This window comes from Mastigoproctus giganteus, chromosome 7, assembly GCF_048544385.1.
Source record: "Mastigoproctus giganteus isolate SK-2022 chromosome 7, ASM4854438v1, whole genome shotgun sequence".
Classification (NCBI taxonomy): domain Eukaryota; kingdom Metazoa; phylum Arthropoda; class Arachnida; order Uropygi; family Thelyphonidae; genus Mastigoproctus; species Mastigoproctus giganteus.
Window position 1 is genome coordinate 227,579,970 of NC_143581.1, and position 20,794 is coordinate 227,600,763.

General features: G+C 37.2%; 1 protein-coding gene across 9 annotated transcripts in view; it reads right to left on the reverse strand.

The window, feature by feature from the left end:
• The window catches only part of LOC150083755 (protein FAM13A-like), a 423,536-nt gene that overhangs the window by 49,564 nt on the left and 353,178 nt on the right, over positions 1-20,794 (reverse strand). For all 9 annotated transcript variants that reach the window (XM_090378200.1, XM_090378193.1, XM_090378197.1 and 6 more), the window contains 2 exons: positions 6,587-6,668; positions 5,247-5,491 (listed from right to left, as the gene is read on the reverse strand). In XM_090378200.1, coding sequence (XP_090234326.1) covers positions 5,247-5,491; positions 6,587-6,668 — 327 coding nt within the window. The remainder of the gene's footprint in view (positions 1-5,246; positions 5,492-6,586; positions 6,669-20,794) is intronic.

Genomic DNA, 20,794 nt, shown 5'->3' on the forward strand with positions numbered 1-20,794 from the left:
AGGGAGATGATAGATGGCTCTGTTCTCTAACTTCTCCACTAATGATGGTGTTCCCCAAGGTTCAGTTCTTTCTGCCACTTTTTTTTCCTTTTCCTCTTGTATATTAATGACCTTCCATTGACAGGAAATCCTATCCGTAGTTTTGCTGATGACAGCACGTTGCATTCCACTTTCCATTTTGAGAAACCTTGCCCTGCTCAATCAGCTTAAACTTCTCGAATATCCACTACCAATTCCTTAAATGCCAATCTCCAGTGCGGCAAAGACAAATTAGTTGATTTCAATCTTTCTAAAACTCAGTCTTGTCTTATATCTTGCAAAAAAGATTCTTCTTCTGCTCCTATACTTATCTTTGTTGACACTCTGATTTCTAGGCAAGTTGATAAATCTCTTTTGGGAATTACCCTGACTTCTAATCTCTCTTGGCACAAGCACATTACAAATATTGCTTCCTCGGCATCGAAAAAACTTGGATTTCTCTTTCGCTCTCCGTGTTACTTTTCTTCCAAACAACTGTTCACTCTGTACAAATCTCAAATCCACCCTACCATGGAATATTGTTCCTACATCTGGGGCGGTGCCCCCAAAACCTCTCTAAGGTTCTAGATTCCATTCAGAAGAGGGCAGTTAGATTAATTAATGACTCATCTGTAACAGAGTTTTTTCCCTTGCTGTCTCATAGACATACTGTTTCTGCTGCATGCCTTTTCTACAGATACTTCCACGGGCACTGTTCTTCTGAATTGGCCTCTATAATTCCCACTCTCTCTTTCAAAACAGTCCAAACACGTGCCGCCAACATCCATGTACTGTCCAACTTCAAACTCCCAGAACCAACTTTTCATCTTCCTCGTTTATTCATTCAACTGCCGTTTTCTGGAACGACCTTCCTCCATATGTATTTCCTGAAAATTACAATCTACAGAAGTTTAAGTCTAATGTCAACAAATATCTTCTCTTGTCTTCTCAACCTGCAAACCCAAGTACTATAGGTTCTAATACCTCTCGTGTTTGGGGGTGTCATAAAAAAAAAAAAAAAAAAAAAAAAAAATGTCGTGTTTACCAAAAACTGTTGTATGAAGGTTGCAAATGCTCATTTTTGAATATTTTGAGAGCACTTGTCAAATATTACTTAGCTTTGCCTTAACTGTTAATATCTTTTGTTTATATTTCTATTTGCGATGGTAGATGTAACATATCATCATAAAAGGGTTAGAAATGTGAAATTCCCAGGTGATGCACTTTCTTTGAAAACCAGTGTACACACAGAGAGAGAGAGAGAGAGAGAGAGAGAGAGATTGGTCACTGAATTATGACCATCTACCTAATACTGTGTTGGGTCACCATTCACACAGATAGCAACTGCTATTTTTGCCTAGGTATAGACTCTAATGACAACTGAAGATGTTCATAGGGATCTGCAGCCAAGCTGCCTGCAAGGCTTTCCACAGTGCTAGAATAGATGATGGTTGAGTGTCCATATGTCTCATTAACCATTCGAAAACATCCCACAATTGGATTGAGGACAGGTGAATTTGGAGGCCAATCAAAACAAGTGATATCTTCACTGTATTCCTCATACCACTTGTGCAGAGTGCAGCCCTGATCACACAGCACCTTATTATCTTGGAAAATCCCGTTTCTGTCTGGGGGATAAAATGCAACATGGCAGGGTGCTCATGGTCTCCTAAGAGTAGACCTCACGAGTGAAACAATGGTCCATATGCATCAGGAGTCCTAGTTCTTGTCAGAAAAAGATGCCCCATATTAAGCAATCACCATGCATGATGGGTCCATGGGTCCGTGAGTCCATGGGCTCATGTTGCTTGCACCACACACAAAAGTGTCTGTCTGTCTGCATGTTTTACCAGGTATTTCGACTCAACTTACCAGCACACTCGTTTCCAGTCCTCCAGGGTCCAACCAGCATATTGTTGACACCACAGCATTCACCATCAATGATTATCAGCAGTGAGGAGAGGGTATTTTTTGGGTTGTCTGCTGTGGAATTTCATAAGTCTGAGTGTGTGGCCCCTTGTTGTTTGGGATAGTGTTCTTACATTCCATGTTGTATTGTGATGTCAAATGTTGCACAGTGACCTGCTGTTGAGCTGTATAACATGCTGCACCCTTTACTCACCATGAACATCCATGTTGCGTAATCCTTTACAGTTCTGTCAGCAGGAGGTAGTTTGACCTGTCTGACACCAATCTCTGAACACCTTAACCACAGTTGGCCATGAACAGCCAACGAGACATGCCATTTTGATATGGAAGCAACTGACACATGAGACTTGTATGACCAGATGAAAATTACCACTGTTCTAGTGTACAAAGCTGTTTGAGCTGTTTGGCTTTTTATACTGTGAGCTATGCAGCATAGTCCATTACGGATGAGGTGGTGTGTGTGTTTCTCTATATTCTCTCTTTCTATTAGAGAGTATGAACCAGAGCTGTGATGCTCAATACGTTCTACGTTGATGTCGATATTTGTAAAATAATAAGAGAAGTTTACCTCAATATAGTATGTAGAACACTTCCGTATGATACTCTCCAGAAATTGAAACGAAAAAATCAAAAATCTTACATTAGAGTAACAAATAATTAAAAATCAATTTAACGCAATTAAAAATAAGAAAATTTGTTACCCTAATGTAAGATTTTCGTTTTTTTCATTTTAATTTCTGGAGAGTATCGTACGGAGGTATTCTACGTACTATATTGAGGCAAACTTCTCTTATTATTTTACAAATCTCTCTTTCTATATATATATATATACATATATATAAAACACACAAACAGTGGGTCAGTTTCCTCAGTAATTTTGGAAAAGCTTTACTATTCTGCACAGTATAAAAATGATTGGAGAAGATTGGAATGAAATTTTGTGTAGATTAATTAATAACTCATGGAAATAGTTATACCCTGATGCAGTTCAAGAATATGAAGAATGCAAAGTAACCAGGTTACAAAATGAAATTGTAAGTCTAGCAAAAAAAGCTGGATTTCACGAAGTTGACGATGGGGATATTAAACAATTGCTTGAATCAAGTGCAAAACCACTTACAAATGAGGAGCTAGCAGAATAATACCAACTACCACAGAAGAGGAAGACGAAAATGATGATGTGATTGAATCACCAACAGATAAAGAAAGCTCTTGAGAAAAGTGACCAAGCATTTGAATATTTTGATGAGAACGACCCTCTTCATGATAGTATCTTCACTCAGTCATTAAAAACAGGTCTACTGTTACTAATCTCCTAGAAACAAGTTGCAGGATCCAAACTGCCCTTAACAGTAAATGCAAGATGGATATCCTATTCCTGGACACCAAAGCTGCTTATGAGAGGATAGCGATTGAACCCCCCTCCTCCACTTCCTGGAATCTCACTGTGGCATTACGGGAATCTTACCCACACTACTGTGAGATTTACTTAGAGAGAGGATCACAATAGTAAAGCATGAAGATTTTAGCATCAATTACACAGTAAATAGAGGAGTTCCTCAAGGAGGGGTGCTCTCTGTGACACTATTCGCTGCAGCTGTCGATCCTTTCCTCTCAACCTGCAATAACATCCTAATCTATGCAGACAGCCTAAAAATATTCTTCCCATCCAGCAGTAATGATAGTGAGCATAACGTTGCTTTACAAGCCACACAGCAGTTAACTAATCTGACCAACTTCCTCGCCTCGATTTGGCTCAAAATTAACCCTCTTAAAACCTGCCCAGGTGGCCTCCAGAAAGCATAAAATACATAACATCACCATTCTCTTAAATGGCCAACTCATTCATAAAGTCTATCATCACAAGGATCTGGGATTACCTGGGATGACAGGTTATCCTTCAATGAGCATTTCACTACCACCAGGAAGAAAACAATAGTCACTATCTGGTGCTCAAGACAAGAATTGGCTGGGGTTCAAAATGCTCAACTGGTGAAGGAATACATTGTTAGGTGCATTGGCCTAGTTGCCTTATATGCTTCAGCCTTCTGGTCCTCACCTCCTGAAACGTACATTAAAACCTTCCTAAACATAGAATATTGGATACTCAGGTGGCTAAACAAGATTTTCCAATTCCCTGCCTGCAAATTAGGCCACTTTGCTCTAATCTAAACTACTTGAATAGTTTAAACAGGATGTTCCCACTAAATACCATAGAAACCCTAAACCAGTTTCATGTTAACTGTGAAAAACTATGCTCCAATAAGGCCTACAAAAAGACTATCTACCAACAAACAACTGAGTCACAACACTACTAGCTGGAACCCATCGTCTTTTGGTTACTCTGAGTTATGCTGTCATCGCAACATCCGGGTATGAAGTTAATAAATTTTAGTGTTGCGAATGCTCCTACAAAGACATCCAGCAATAAAGAACAAAATTTTTATATTAATATACATATTTTCTTCATTACTAAACTGTAAATATTTTTGTAAATTTATCCTCTGCATTGTAAATATACTCCTCTGACTTGCACACTGTACAAGGGGTGATTGTAACTTGCAATCAATTGAATAAATAATAATAATCGTGCACAAAAGTTAAAAGACATAACTAAAGGCTAGGACACAATTTTATCTGAAAAAAGGAAACCCCCCCCCCCCTCTGGATTCATTCTTTATTCGTAAAACTGAAAAATAGTGCAACTTCAATAAACTTTACTTAACCTTACATTGCTCAACATATTATAATAAAAAATGTCTAATAAAATAATACCCATTTTTCAGTTCCTTCAATCCATTGTTTCCTAAGTACAAATACATAATACACATTACGAATATTTGGTCTCTGTTTTAAGTGGAATTTTCTGCAACCAATTATCCTCAGATAATGAGGATTCCCTGTGCGCGCACGCACATGCCTTCTGTAGCCTGAAACTTTTAGCTTACATGTTTTATATCATCTACACTCTAGTATCTCTCGTGTTGTGGAAACTTATCACAAGTGGATTGTTAGCTCTTACATCAAGGGTGTATTCATCCACTATTGAAAGAACAATCTCCAAAATGGTTTGTCTGGATAACAGCATTCACTGAACATATACTTCTCTTTATGGAGAAATACTTTTTATTTGAAGATTAAGAATGAGATGACCCATGATTTGCTTCTCAGTATAAGATGAAGACTGATAATGCTTTAATGTGTAATAATGTTGAACTACATTAGTTTTGTCCATATATGTTATAGTTCTAAATGAATAGTGGATGTACTTATATCAGTATTTCATAATTTATTCGTACCTCAACTAAATCAGGTCTGTGTGCTTCTCTTCTTTTCTCTGAGAGGCCTTTTAGTGCTTCTTTAAGCGATTCTTGAACAGTAGGTTTTGGTTTTAAATCTTCTGAACCTGTTTCAAAATCTGACTGCCTGGAACTAGTACTGTTTGTGGTATCTTCCAGAATATGTACTTCCCTAGTTGGTAGCCACTGTGACAAAGGTGTAACTGGTGGAGTTATTCTTGGTGCCTCCTCTTCTTCTTTCATATCTATAAAAATTAGTTTTATTGAAAAAGCTATGAATAAAATGGGCATTTTTCTAACTTTTGTTAAAATGCTTGTAAAAATGAATATAAATAAAAACAAGTTCCACTTCCTTTATCTCATATAGTCCAAAATGCTACCATGCTTTACAATTCCTCTGTAAATCTAATCTTGTAAGCTGAATATTCCCATATTAGGTTATATTAAATTTAAAGATAATTGCTTTTCATCAGCATTTCAAATTTAAAGCCGATACTTATTTAAAATTCACTTTAATATACACTGTCTGGCCGCCATTATTAAGCCTGATGAGAACTTTCATTAGAGCCCTTTTAAGCAAATGAACAGAATCACATGATGTAAAGCCAGACCTTGATAAAGATGTGTAGAGGGTGTATCACTATTGCAATCTGTTCACTAACAATGGGGAAGGGAAAGGATCATACCAAATTCAAATGAAGTTGATGTTAGTACCATCTATCAGGTGCTCTTTCTATGTATTCTAAAAATGGACAAATGTGGGAGAGGAAACAGACATCAACAGAGCAAATGCAGCCATACAAGTATGCAGAATGAGGTATGCAGCTTTTAGAATGTACTGTAGTACTGTCATGGCATATTGTCATCTAATAAGAGCACAACTGACTGACAGTTATTCCTTTAATGATAGTAATGAAGTAAATATGTGGTTATTTTCAATAACCAGAAGATTTTTACAAATCTTGGTATGTAACCACTTGATATCCGAGGAATGTTTAAAAGAGCATGGAGTACAGCCACATCAGAAATTATAAGAGTTGAGGCTATTAGTTCCAAATGCAAGAAACAATAACTTAATTGGATTTAGTAGTATTAATTGATAATACAAAAAAAAAAAAATCAGCATAATTATAATTTTATTTCCTGAGGAACTTATTTGGTGTTTATTTATGTTATTTCCAATAACAAAAATTAATATAAATTCATAAACTAAACTGAAATGAAGAGAAACAAAACACTAAATTCTACGTACCCCATGAATATGTACTGCACATCAATCAATATCTCTATTGTATCTATTATTATTATTAAAATAATAAATATTGTAATATTAAACTTACTTTTTAGTTCCTTTCTTGCTTTATTCAGTTCAGACATTAATTTTTTTATGTCATGATAAGTCATTTTATCAGCATGAGAAGGCTGGAAATATAAATAACTTGTATGATTATTTGACATGGCATATTTAAACACATTCTAAATATCAGTGAGTAAAGTATTTCTCCATTTCAAAATTCGTTGTCAGCTTAAATTCAGGACAGTAGTCAGTTGTCTAGTATCAGTCAAGAAGCATATTCATTGCAGCACCTGCCAATACAGGGGATGCATTCCTGGAAACTCCACATTAAACAGAAATCTGCATTCACAGCCGTCCCCCCACTTTTTATCTCCTTCAAAACACTCTGTGTGAAATTTTAAAAATACACTACCATATTTTATTTGCATTTATATTACAGAAACAATAAAATAACAAGATAAAAGTTAAATACACAGTATACATATTTTATTAAAGCATGTATATATGTACCTAAGAAATATGCAAGAACTTACGGGCTTTTGTGAGGCCCCCCTGTATTAAAACATGAATCCAGTATGGACTGCTTGATTTATTTTCTCATTAGGTAAAATTTGTCTATAATAGCACTCAAATAAGTGGTCCCAACCTCGCTTTACAGAATTCTCATAAGTGCTGTTAAGAAAGATTATGTAGCGAAAGTGCCTCTTGAATGATTTTGATAGTCAAAATCCTCACTGGGATGGTTCTGACTCCCGTGTTTTTCAAAAGAAATATTGTGATCCTATAGTTCATCATTGGTAAGGGAACCACTGTGGAGGTTAGCAATCCTTCGATCCTTGCCACTGTTGCTATGTGCCTGATGTTTTCAACTGCAGAGGGTAGAATACTTTTGAAATGAGGGGAGTCCTGCACAATTTCCTACAAGACAAAGACTCCATTCCCTGATACTGTGAGCTGCCTTCACTACGTCGAAAGGTTTACACCACTCCCACATACTTTGTCTATTCTAATCATTGGTCAGTAAAGCTTTAATGTTGAAAACATGTATTTACAATAATTTCAAGATAGTGTGAGAGACAATTCAACCTTTCTGGCACATGAACTTGAGAGCTACTTAGAGGTGATAATGAATTAGCACATAGAAGGTGTACATGCCTGGCTTGATGAGATTGTTCTCACTTGGGATTAATCATCTATGGCTTCCTGCCAAATATTTCTGCATAAAAAATTTGCTTTTTAATTTTTTTGTAGTATAAACAGTATTATAATAAATTCTTGTTGGCCAGAGGTGTACTAAGCCAGGATTACTTATATAGTTGTTTTTGTTGGTTATTTTAAAAGTTTCCAGTACTATAAGTTTTCTTTAAGCTAATTTTTAATGTCATATTTTTTGATGAGTTAATCTGTTCTTTTCATCATCGAAAAGAGACTGCAGCGTGTTGTAATAACTTGATTATAAATTACTTAAAAAAAAAAAAGAACTAAATAAATCATTACTGCTAAAATTCAGAGAAATGTCACTCATTACACAAACTTCTAATTGCTACCATCAAACATCAGCTGGATATGTTATTTATGATAAACTTATGGAAGAAATTTTAATATAAAACACATACCTGCATACTTGTAGATATCAGAATTCCTAAAACGTTTAATATACTTGCATATTTATTCCCAAATCACAGACTGCTACTACTGCAAGTACAGTCATCATCATCAGCCGTTTTCAATCCACCGCAGGATGAAGCCCTCTCCAGCAACTTTCCAGTTCCTTCTGTTTTGTGCAATGGTCATCCATTTACTACCCACAAACTCATTTCAGCTATCCATCTCCGCCGTTGTCTTCCAGGTTTTCTTCTAGCTCCTCTTGGGTATTCTGTTATTTTCTTAGTCCATCTGTTATCATGTCTTTGAGCTATGCATCCTGCCCAAGACCATTTTAATTCTTTAGTTTTGATAAGAATGTCCTTTACTTGAGTTTGCTGCCTAATCCACGTGTTTCTCTTCTTATCTAACAGTCTGATTCCCAATATAATTCGTTCCATTCTTTGCTGTGTAGTTCTCAGCTGCTCTTCCATTCTTTTGGTATCTCATGGTGGGGAGTATAAGTCTTTGGTATAAGTCATGGTGGGGAGTATACATTGGTTCATTATTTTACGTTTCAGACAAACTGGGATATTGCTCTTCAGTATGTCTATATTTCCTGAATGCTTTCCATCCAAAATTTATTCTTCCCTTGACTTCCAGCCATTTATCATTATTACAGCTAATAACTTGTCCCTGATAAGTATATGACTACCTTTTCAATTACTTCTCCTTCAATCATTATGTCCCTTTCTGTGGCATACTTGTTCATCATTACTTTTGTTTTAGCCATATTCATCTTTAGTACAAAATCCTTACTAACAGTGCATTTGTTTGTTGTTGTTTTGTTATTTGGTTTTTAGGAGCATTAGCAACTAAGGCCATATTGCTCCGGGATATGCGGTGGTCATTCCTTGACCTTTCCGCATACTCCGTATTTGGTGGTGACGGGCTCGAACCCCGGTCTAATCAAGAAGCATGTGCTACGCACTGCTGCTCCTTCCCACCTGGCTATGGAGGCGCCTACTAACAGTGCATAACTGATTAAAATTTTCCTCTAATTCTTTGGGATCGTGGCTAATGACCACAATGTCATCTGCAAATCGTAAATGGTTTAGGTACTCTCCATTCACATTAGACTACTTGCAGAAAGGAGTCAATCTTCTGAAAGCTTCCTCAAGGGCAGCAGTAAACAGCTTCGGAGATATTGTGTCTCCTTATCGAACTCCTTTCTCGATTTAAATTTGCTGCTGTCTTTGTCTAGTCTAATAAAGGAGGTAGCGTTCTCATACATTTTCTTCAAAATCATAATATATGGAGTATCTATGCCTTGTCTTTCCAGTGCCCCAAACATCGCCTTATGCTGTATGGAGTCAAATGCCTTTTCATAATCCACAAATGCCAGGCATAATGGTGTTTTATATTCATTTACTTTCTCCATTAGCTGTGATATTACGTGAAGCTGATCCATAGTTGAGAATCCCGTCCTAAAGCCAGCTTGCTCTTTCGGTTGATTCTTATCAAGTATTCTTTCTAATCTGTTAGTATTGACCCTTATGAACAACTTGTAGATGTGCGATAACAAGCTGGTCTATAATTTCCAATTTCTGATTTATCTCCTTTCTTTTGCAGCAAAACTATGATTGCATTATTCCACTGCTTTCGGTTGATTCTTATCAAGTATTCTTTCTAATCTGTTAGTATTGACCCTTATGAACAACTCGTAGATGTGCGATAACAAGCTGGTCTATAATTTCCAATTTCTGATTTATCTCCTTTCTTTTGCAGCAAAACTATGATTGCATTATTCCACTGCTTAGGCGTCACACCTTTTCTAATGCATTTTGTGACGAGACATGCCAGTTTTTGTGTTATGTCTCTTCCTCCCAATTTTAATAACTCTACAGTAACTTCAACTTCTCCCCGGGGCTTTCTGATTCTTCATTTTCTTCAATGCATGTTCTACTTCATCAGGAAGAATATTGGGTATATTGTATGTGTTGCTAATTTGTGATCCATCTTCCCCACTTCTGGCATCACTCCCTCACTCTTTGTATAATTCTCTATAGTAGGCCTCTGCTATTTGAATTATGCCTACTCTGCTATTTATAAGTACTCCATCGCTATTCTCCAGTTCAGTTTCAGTATCATTTGTCTTTCTGTATTACTGCTCATGGCTGCTGATTTAAGTCTTTTGTTTTCCCTTAATGCTTGTTCTACTTTTCTTGTGTTAAATCTTCTTATGTCCTCTCTGAGTCTCTTTCTAATGGCTTTGCATAACTCAGTATACTCAATACACTAGAACTGCGACAACAGTGAGAAACAAATTCAACCCATTGATCTTATGATCAACCTCACCCTTATTCAGCAACACACACCAACAATTCAACACCCATTATATATAATATATCGTTTTTTTTATTATTATTTTTTTTATTTTTTATTTATTGTACCTCCAGGGCAATAAGCCCATATGCACTCTACTCTATACAATATACACTCTATACCAGCAGTTCCCAACCTTTTTTGATTTGCAAACCCTTTTCAACGTTATATTTTTATCGTGAACCCCTTTCAACACAATATTTTTAATGTGAACACTATATTCTCTGAAATTGTATAATATTTCTGAATTTTTATTGTAAAATATTTTCAGTACTATGTTTCTATAAGTGACACTGCGTATTAATAAATATTATTATTAAGAAGAAGAAATCTTTATTGTACAATGAAAATACAATATATGCCTGCCACGGCCAGGAGGCCCGGGGCTTGCCAAGGTTATGGGGTAATATAAAAACATGTATGACAAATAGATGAGAATTAAACCATGACATTAAATTAAATAAAAAAAATTTATTTTATTAAATTAAATTTAAAATTATTATATTAAAAATATAATAAACTTATGTTTTCATTAAATTAAATCAAAATATATTATTTACACTTTATAAAGCAGTGATTAATCAGTCCAAACTAGATTTCGAACAGGCTAAGAGTAGAAAACTTGTTTCTTGTCCAAATGGTAGCAAAGCATTCATAGTCTCTTGCCAAAGCTATTGGCTGCAATTTTTTCCCAACTGTGTTTCCATCTCTGTCAAAACCAGATTGTTCCATTGCCACATCAGCCAAAGACAAAGCTAATCTGCTAGCATCCTATTTTTCTTCCAAATCATGTATTGATGATCTTGGTAAATCACCTCAAACTGTTTCCAGTACTGTACACTCCATTCAATGCCTCTGGTGGTCTTCCATCAAAAGGATGTCAGAAGGATTTTGATGAATCTGATGCTAAGAAATCTCCAGGTCCTGATGGTATTTCTCCACTTGTTCTCAAAACCTGTGCCCCTGAACTTACTCCGGTTTTTGTGTCGTTTTGTTTTACTTACTTATTCAAAAGGTGATTTTCCTTTTGCTTGGAAATTTGATAATATCCAGCCAGTTCCTAAAAAGGGTGACAAATCCATTCCATCTAATTATCGTCTCATTGTGATAACGTCTGCTCTTTCCAAAGTAATGGAGAAATCATTAACTGCTAACTCTTAAACTATCTGGAAATCTTTCATCTGATCAACAATGGCCAGTATGGATGACGTCAGTGTCATTCCATTGGTGATATTCTGGCTTATGTTACCCACCTACGAACAAATTCAATGGAAAAATTTGGTGAAACACTCAAGTCCTTGCCCTTGACATTTCAAAGGCTTTTGATTGTGTTTGGTATAAAAGTCTTCTAAATAAGGTTCTATCCTATGGTTTGAAAACTGTTCTTTCTAATTGGGTATCCAGTTTTCTTTCTGACCGCTCAATGCGGGTGATGGTAGATGGCTCTCTGTCTTCTAACTTCTCCACTAATGCTGGTGTTCCCCAAGGTTCAGTTCTTTCTCCCACTCTTTCCCCTTGTATATTAATGACCTCCTTCCATTGACTGAAAATCCTATCCATAGTTTTGCTGATGACAGCACACTGCATTCCAGCTTACAATTTGAGAAACATTGCTCTGCTCAAACAGCTTCAACTTCAAGTATCCACTGCCAAATCCTTAAATGCTGATTTCCAGGTAATTCTCCAGTGGGCAAAGTTAACTTAGTTATTTCTAAACCTCAGTCCTGTCTTATATCTCACAAAAAGGATTCTTCTGCTCCTATGCTTATCTTTGATGATGCTCCAATTTCTAGGCAAGATCTTGGGGATTACCCTGACTTCTAATCTCGCTTGGCGTAAAGCACATTGCAATATTGCTTCCTCTGCATCTAATAAACTGGGTTTTCTCTTTTGCTCTTGACATGACTTTTTCTTCCAGACAGTTGTTGACTCTGCAGAAATCGTAAATCCGGCCTATCATGGAATATTGTGCCCCAAAACCTCTCTCTCAAGCTTCTAGATTCCATTCAAAAGAGGGCAGTTAGTTTAATTAACATCTCATCTGTAACAAGATTCTCTCCACTCTATGTCTCACAGACTTTCTGCTTCTGTTGCATTCCTTTTCTATAGATACTTGCATGGGCACTGTTCTTCTGTATTGGCTTCTATAATTCTCTCTCTCTCTCTCTCTCTCTCTTTTTTTCTTTCTTTCAAAGCAGTCCAAGCACGTGCCGCAACCAGACAACATCCTTTTACTATCGAACTTCAAACTCACAGAACCAACTTTTCATCTTCCTCATTTATTCATTCAACTTCTGTTTTCTGGAATAACCTTCCTTCGTACGTATTTCCTGAAAATTACAATCTAGAGAAGTTCAAGTCTAATATTAACAAGTATCTTCTTTCATCTTTTCAACCTTCACCCATGGATGGTACTAAGTACTATAGGTTCTAAAAAAAAGTACCTATTCATAACAATGTTCCCTGAATCCTTGAGAATGAAAAAAAATTGTATGGAAAACATTTATTTAACATGATATACTGTAAGATAGTAAAGTAATTATAAGGAATCATGGGAGATGTGGTTTCTTTCTTTCTTTGGCAATTCTTTACTTTTTATTTAATTTTATTTTACTTTGTTTATTATTAGTTATATTTTGTAGTTTACAGTAATATACCTTTGTTTGTTTGTTTTGTTTGTTATTTGGTTTTTAGGAGCATTGGCAACTAAGTTGTTGTTGTTGTTGGGTTGGTTTTTAGGAGCATTAGCAACTAAGGCCATATTGCTCCGGGATATGCGGTGGTCATTCCTTAACCTTTCCGCATCCTCCGTATTTGGTGGTGAGGGGCTCGAACCCCGGTCTAATCAAGAAGCGTGTGCTACGCACTGCTGCTCCTTCCCACCTGGCTACGGAGACGCTGGCAACTAAGGCCATATTGCTCCGGGAATATGCGGTGGTCATTCCCTGACCTTTCTGCATCCTCCGTATTTGGTGGTGATGGGCTCGAACTCCGATCTAATCAAGAAGTGTGTGCTACGCACTGCTGCTCCTTCCCACCTGGCTACAGAGGCGCCTTATACCTTTGTAAATCTAAGCAGATGCCATTACAGAATTTTTAGTGCGAACCCCCTGGAAAACTATCGCGAACCACTGGTTGGGAAATGCTGCTCTATACAATATATACTATGGGATATAACTAAAAATAAACCATATACACTTAATAAACAGGTAGAACAGCCTCAAATCATCAGGATATGGCCTCTACAAGGTGCTGAAGTGCTCCACTGGCTACAGACATAACTGAATTCTACAGCTGCCTCAGATAGGATGGTGGGAGATAGTGTGCTGAAATTAGCACATTCTACCAATGCTCAATCAGGTTACAATTCAGCGAATCAGAGGACAAATGAAGTATGACTCACTCCATGCTCCTGGAACCATTTAAAACAATATATATGCCTTGTTGCATGGTACGTTATCCTACTGTATGTAACTATCACCACATGGATAAACTGTAAACAAGAAAGGATGCAAATGGATGTGTACAAAACATTTGTTACATCGGTGTGATGATGTAAGGAATGTTTTTTGTGGCACATACTGATCCACAGATATCAGGGATCTAAAACATGTCACAAAAACATCATCACATTTCCACCACCATCCCACAGTGTTAAGGCGTAATAGATCCTCATAATTAGTACTACTATCATTATGTCAAAGTTCTGTCGTCAGCATGGAACAACTCTGGAACTGGAATTCCTCTGACCAGATATCTTTTTTCATTTGTCAAATGTCCAATGCAGTGTTTCTGCACCCACTGTACCTGTAGCTGGGCCTTTACTCTCTAACTGCAACTGATGTGCCATTTTAGTGATATTTATGAATACATTAATGAGTTTCTTGCTTCTAACCAGAGGCTAGCTGTTTGATTGACTACTGATTAATATTGATTATTCTCTCAGCATGTCCCCCCCCCCCCCCAAAAAAAAAAAAAAAAAACTTCCACAGGGAAGAGCAGACTTATTCTGGCTCAAGCAGTTTTAAATTTTGTCAGTGACTAGACAAAGGGAATGTTGGGTACTTTATTATACACTTTCTAGTTTTATTAGAAGTGATATCACAGTCTGTTTTGGCCCAGACCCATCTAGGGAGTAAACTTACCATGGTGTTCCTGCAACTCCTGATGACTGTCTATCTCTATGGGGTGGGGTGGGAGGGGGAATCTGGAATCCATGTTTGCTAATATTGGGCACAGATTTCCTCTGGGTACTCTGGATTTTTCCCTGCACCCTGAAAACTTAGCCTATATTTTATAGTCATCCTCAGTAAGCAGTCCAATCTTTATGCTCCCACTTTGCAGCATTTACCTGAAAATTCTACAGAGTGGGAGCAAAAAGATTGGAGAAAAATAGACTAAAATTGATTGGGGTAGTGACTCTAAATGAAAAAGAAAAAAAAAAAAAATTAAAATGTATCTGTAGCTGCTTGTTTTAGCTGAAAAGAGTGGATGCTATATCACCATATGTGGCAGACTCTGATGCACAGTATGTTACAATATACTTTGCACACAACAAAGGAGTATATCACACTTGTCATTTGACTATGGCTTATCGGTTACATTGCAGAATTTTTCTCACCCTATGTCAGCTTCTCAGATCAACAATGCATGAGGAGGCTTTGAATGTTATTCCTGTCCTCTTATTTCCCAATTCTTTGTTTACAACTGCCTGTTAAAATCAATCTCACCTTTCCTTTTTATTACAGGAGAAAAATATAGTAAAAAAATTTTTTTTTAAATAATACAAGTTTATTGTGGGACCACACCAAAGATATAAAGTGTCTTTCTATCAGTTGCATTTTACTTGTATCATATTATTTTATTTTTTTTTTTTTTTTATATTACAATGAGATAAGTTCAATGAAAAAGCTTAATTTTTATTTAAAATGATTTATATCAGTTTCTTTTAATTTAAAGCTACAGCATAAATTTGTTGTTCTAAATAAAATGTAAATAACACTTTTTAAAAATTTTTACTATCCTTCACATATGGATTTCTATCATAACCAAATACTCATAACAGTAAAATAAAGTGTACCATGATCTGCTTGTTCTAAAAAATGTAAATAACACTTTTAAAATTTTTTTTTTTTTCCCTTGCTTGAAAACCTGCTGATACCTGCCCATTCCTAAAAAGAGTGACAAATACCTCACTTCCAATTAAAATAGACTTTCAGAATAACGGCATCTTCAGGGATTCGAGATGCTGTTATTTTGATTTTTCTGTTATCTAGAAAGTTTTATTTTTTTAATATATTTAATGCAGAAATAATGAGGCTAAATAAGAAATAGAGATTTATACAATTTTATTAATTGCACATAAAAAACAAAAACATGTTGACTATCCAATGTTATCTTCTGCCATTAATACATTTCTACTTACGCTCATTCTATTTTTTATTACCATTAGCATTAGCATTAGCAGAGGCATTTGATGCAAGAAAGCAAGCTTATTGCAGCATCAGCCAAAAAAAAAAAAAAAAAAAACCACTTCCACTTCACCCCTCTGTTCGTTCAAAATACCTGTCCAGCTGAGCCTTAAACTTATTTAGGCTATCAACCTCCACCACAAGGGATGGGAGTCTGTTCCACCAACCAACCACCTGCTGGCTAAAGGCAAATTTCCGCACGTCTATCCTACATCTGTCTTTCCTCAATTTGAATTTATGCCCTCTCATGTGATTTTTCTGAGCTAGAGGAAGAATCCCATCAGCATTGAGCATGCTTAAACCATTCAAGGCTTTATACACCTCTATCAGATCACCTCGCTGGTGCCTAGTCTCCAGACACTGTAATTTGCAAAACTTAAGCCTTTCTTCGTAAGAGCACCCCTTTGTTCCATTCACTAATCTTGTTGCCCTTCTCTGTACTCGTTCCAGCAGCTCTACATCCTTCTTGAAATGAGGCCTCCAGACCTGTATACAGTACTCTAGGTGTGGCCTGACCATTGCCTTATACAATGGAATAATCACCTCCTTATCCCTGCTGGAAAAATTCATGTATATCATTGACAATACTCCATGAGCTACTCTTGCAGCCCGTCTGCACTGCTCAGAGAACTTCATATATGCCTGCACAACCACCCCCAAGTCCCTTTCATTCTCTACCACTGTCAGTGTAGTACCACAGAGTTGATACGTTGCTCTGGTGTTGCTGTTTCCCATGTGTAGTACTTTACATTTGTCAATGTTAAACTTCATTTGCCACCTCTCAGCCCATCTGCTCAACCTTTCCAGATCCTGTTGCAGCAGCATAGTGTCAGTAGTGTCCTTGACAGCCCTGCCAACCTTTGTATCATCTGCAAACTTGGACCTTAAGCTTGATATACCATCATCAATATCATTTATAAATACAGAAAACAGTAATGGACCCAACACTGAGCCCTGAGGGACTCCACTAATAACATTAGTCCACGATGAGCAGTGTCCATTGATTACCGCTCTCTGTCTTCTCCCCCTCAACCACCCCTTTATCCATAGCAGCAATTTGCCTCCAATGTCACACTGCTCCAATTTGTGTAGCAGTCTTCCATGTGCAACAGTATCAAAAGCCTTTCTAAGATCCAAGTATATAATATCAAAGTTATTCCCTGCATCCAGTTCTTTTGTGACTGCATCATAGTATCCAATCAAGTTTGTCAGGCAAGACTTCCCCTTAACAAAACCATGCTGTGTCTGAGCTATAACTGAAGTCTTGTCTAAATGATCCTGCAGTGCTTCTTTAACCAGTGCCTCCATTAATTTTCCTGGAACAGAAGTTAAACTCACAGGTCTATAATTACTTGTGTCAGTCTTTGATCTTCTTTTTTGTGAATTGGGGTCACATTTGCACATCTCCAGTCTATGGTACCTCCCCTGAGTCCAAGGAAGCTCTCATAATTATTGCTAACGGTTTGCTTATTTCCTCTGCTGCCTCCTTTAATATAACTGAATAGATCCGATCCACCCCGGGTGCCTTTCTTGTGTTTATCTTCAACAGTTTCTCCTCCACTTTACTCCCAGTTATTTCAAGATTCTGTAGGTTACTGCTAGAGTTGAATACACCTCTGGCATTCCCCTTGCTGAATAACTCCTCATGTGTGAATGTCGATGCAAAATATTCATTTAGTTTGTTAGCTATCTGAGCAGGATCATCAACAGTTGACCCATCAATATCAAGTGGACCAATCTGATTCATCCCCTTCCTTCTAGAGTTTACATAAGTAAAGAACTCTTTGCTGTTTTTCTTTGCATCCCTTGCCAAAGATTTCTCGTAATTTGCCTTTGCCTGCCTAACCTCCTTTGTAACTTGGTTGCATATCAACTTGTATCTATCATAGGCTTCTGTGTCATGTGTTAATTTGTAAGTATCCCATGCATTTTTCTTCTCTGCCATATGCCTCATTAGTTCATCTGACATCCATTTTGGCCTAATCCTTGAACAATATTTCTTAGTTGGTATGTAAAGCCTAGTAGCTTCCAAGATAAGTTCTTTGAATGCTTCCCATTTTGAATTTGCTGTTGGTAACATCATCAGTTGGTCCCACTGTATAGAATTTAAATACTGTCTCAGTCCATCGTAGTCGCCTTTACGGAAGCAATAACCCTTCCCTTTACCCCTAATGGTAGTTACCTCTTTGAGTAAATCCCACTTCAGCACGCTGTGATCACTGCCACCTAGTGGTTCATTTATCTGCAGATTCTTAATGCATGAAGAATCACTGCTGATAATCAAATCAAGAGTATTCCTGCCTCTAGTTGCCTCCCGATCATGCTGATGTAGAAAACAATCATCCAATAAATCCACAAAAGCCCTGCTAGTGTGTGAGTAACCAGCCCCCAAATTCCAGTCAATATCTGGGAAATTAAAATCTCCCATTATAAGACTCTCTGATTTACTGGCCCACTCTATTTCCCTGTACAGTTCCTTATTATACTCATCAGAGTCATTAGGCCTATAGCACACTCCTACTCTCAATTTTGATCTCCCAATGCTTATGTCACACCAAACTGACTCAACACTGCACTGTCGAGCGATGTCGACTGGCTTCACTTCCTTGGTTTTTATGTGTTTCTTAACTAATAGCATAACCCCTCCCCCCTTCCTATCCTGTCTATCCTTTCTGTAGACGTTGTACTCCCCAAATTGCAGTTCTGCATCCCTTATATCTGTGTGACACCACGTCTCTGATATCCCAACAATATCTGCCTTTGATGTTTTGAGCAATACCTCAAATTCATCAAATTTGTTTACTAAACTCCTAGCATTGGTGTACACGCAAGTATACCTGCACCTGTTTCTATTCTTAGCTACCCTAACACAACCCATGTGTTTACTTGTACCGCAATGGCTCCCAGCAGTCTCTGAAATACCATGCATCTTGTTTTTCAGGCTTCTGCTCATTCTAATAGAAGCAGTGCAAGAATCTCTTTCACCTCTGCCAGTGGCTACTGTCAATCTATTGGTCTTTGTCTCCCCCCAAGCTAGCAGTTTTCCGACCCACCTAACACTGCCTCGATAGCATCAGCAAATATTCTTGCATCCTTTCTATTTAAGTGTATCCCATCCCTGTAGAAGCAATCTCTCCTGTTAACAAGTACAGTCCAGGCTGAAAAAAATTCTACCCCTTGAGCCTTGCACAATCTTTCCAGGGCCGAATTGATCGACAAGGCTCTCATCATATACTCCCTCCAAATTCACTTTCAAATTCAACCCTAATTCTCGGCTTTTGTTCAACAGTGACCTGTACTTGTTAAGTAATTCTGCCGGTCTCCTACTCTTAATATTATTAGTGCCAACGTGTACAACTATATCACCTTTTGTGCCCTTAAAAGATGATATTCGCTCTACAACGTCATCAACCTTTGCCCCTGGCAGACATACCCTGGTCCTGTTCCACCTATCTTTTTTACAAAGCATGTTCCCCGTTTCCCTGACAATAGAGTCACCAACAACTACTAGTTCCTTCGGGACCAGCGCATTCTGCCTTGGGGGTTGTCTCTGTGTCACGCGAAGCCCAAGTGCAAGCTCTGGCGTTGATGTGGGCAGCTTATTATATCATTATTATATCAAGTTTGTCACTAAGCTTTTAATGTTGTTCTTCTTTTCTTCTCTCTATGAGGTTTATTAACTTTAGGAGCCATAGTGATAGGTTTTTAATTTACATTTGAATTCTGTACTGAATTCAGAACAGAATTCAAAAATGGTGAACTTAAACAAATACAGTAATCATGAGACTTACTGTTTTCTTTTTATCAATGACGGCATATATGGATTCTGTCTGAGTTGATCCACTGTGGCTTATTAGCTTATGTTATTCATCTTTGGACAAATTCAAAGAAACATTTGGTAAAACTCAAACAGTTCCTCTTGATATTTCTGGGGCTTTTGATTGTGTTTAGCATAAAGGTCTTTTAAAAAAATCTTATGGATGGCTGAATGTTTTTTTTTCCAATTAGGTATCCAGTTTTCTGTGATCACTCTGTGTCTCTAACTAGTTATCAACAGCAAATTCTAAATGGGAAGCATTCAAAGAATTAATCATGGAAGCTAGTAGGCTTTTCATAAAAGATTAAGACATACTGTTCAAGGTTTAGGCCTAAATGGATGTCAGATGAACTAATGAGACTCATGTCAGAGAAGAAAAATGCATGGGATGAATATAAATTATCAGGCAACACAGAAGCCTATTGTAGATATAAGCTAGTCTGTAATCAAGTAACAAAGGAGGTATGGCGCCTCTGTAGCCAGATGGGCAGGAGCAGCAGTGCGTAGCACACACTTTTTGATTAGACCGTGACCACCAAATATGGAGGATGCGGAAAGGTCAGGGAATGATCAAAGCATATCCCCGGAGCAATATGGCCTTAGTTGCTAATGCTCCTAAAAACTAAATAACAACAACAACAAAGGAGGTAGGCAAGTGAAGGTAGATTATGAGAAATCTTTGGCAAAGGATGCTAAGAAAAACAGCAAGGACTTCTTTACTTATATAAACTCTGGAAGGAAGGGGATGAATCAGATTGGTCCACTTGATATTGATGGTTCGACTGTTGATGATCCTACTCATATAGCTGACAAACTGAATGAATATTTTGCATATACTCTACCACTTCCCTACAGAATTCCTCATGTGTGAGGAATTCTGTAGGGAAGTGGAGGACAGAAGCTTATTAAACTGTAATAGAGAGCTTAATGATTTTGTAATAACTGAGAGCAAAGTGGAGGAGAAATTGTTGAATTTAAACATAAGAAAGGCACC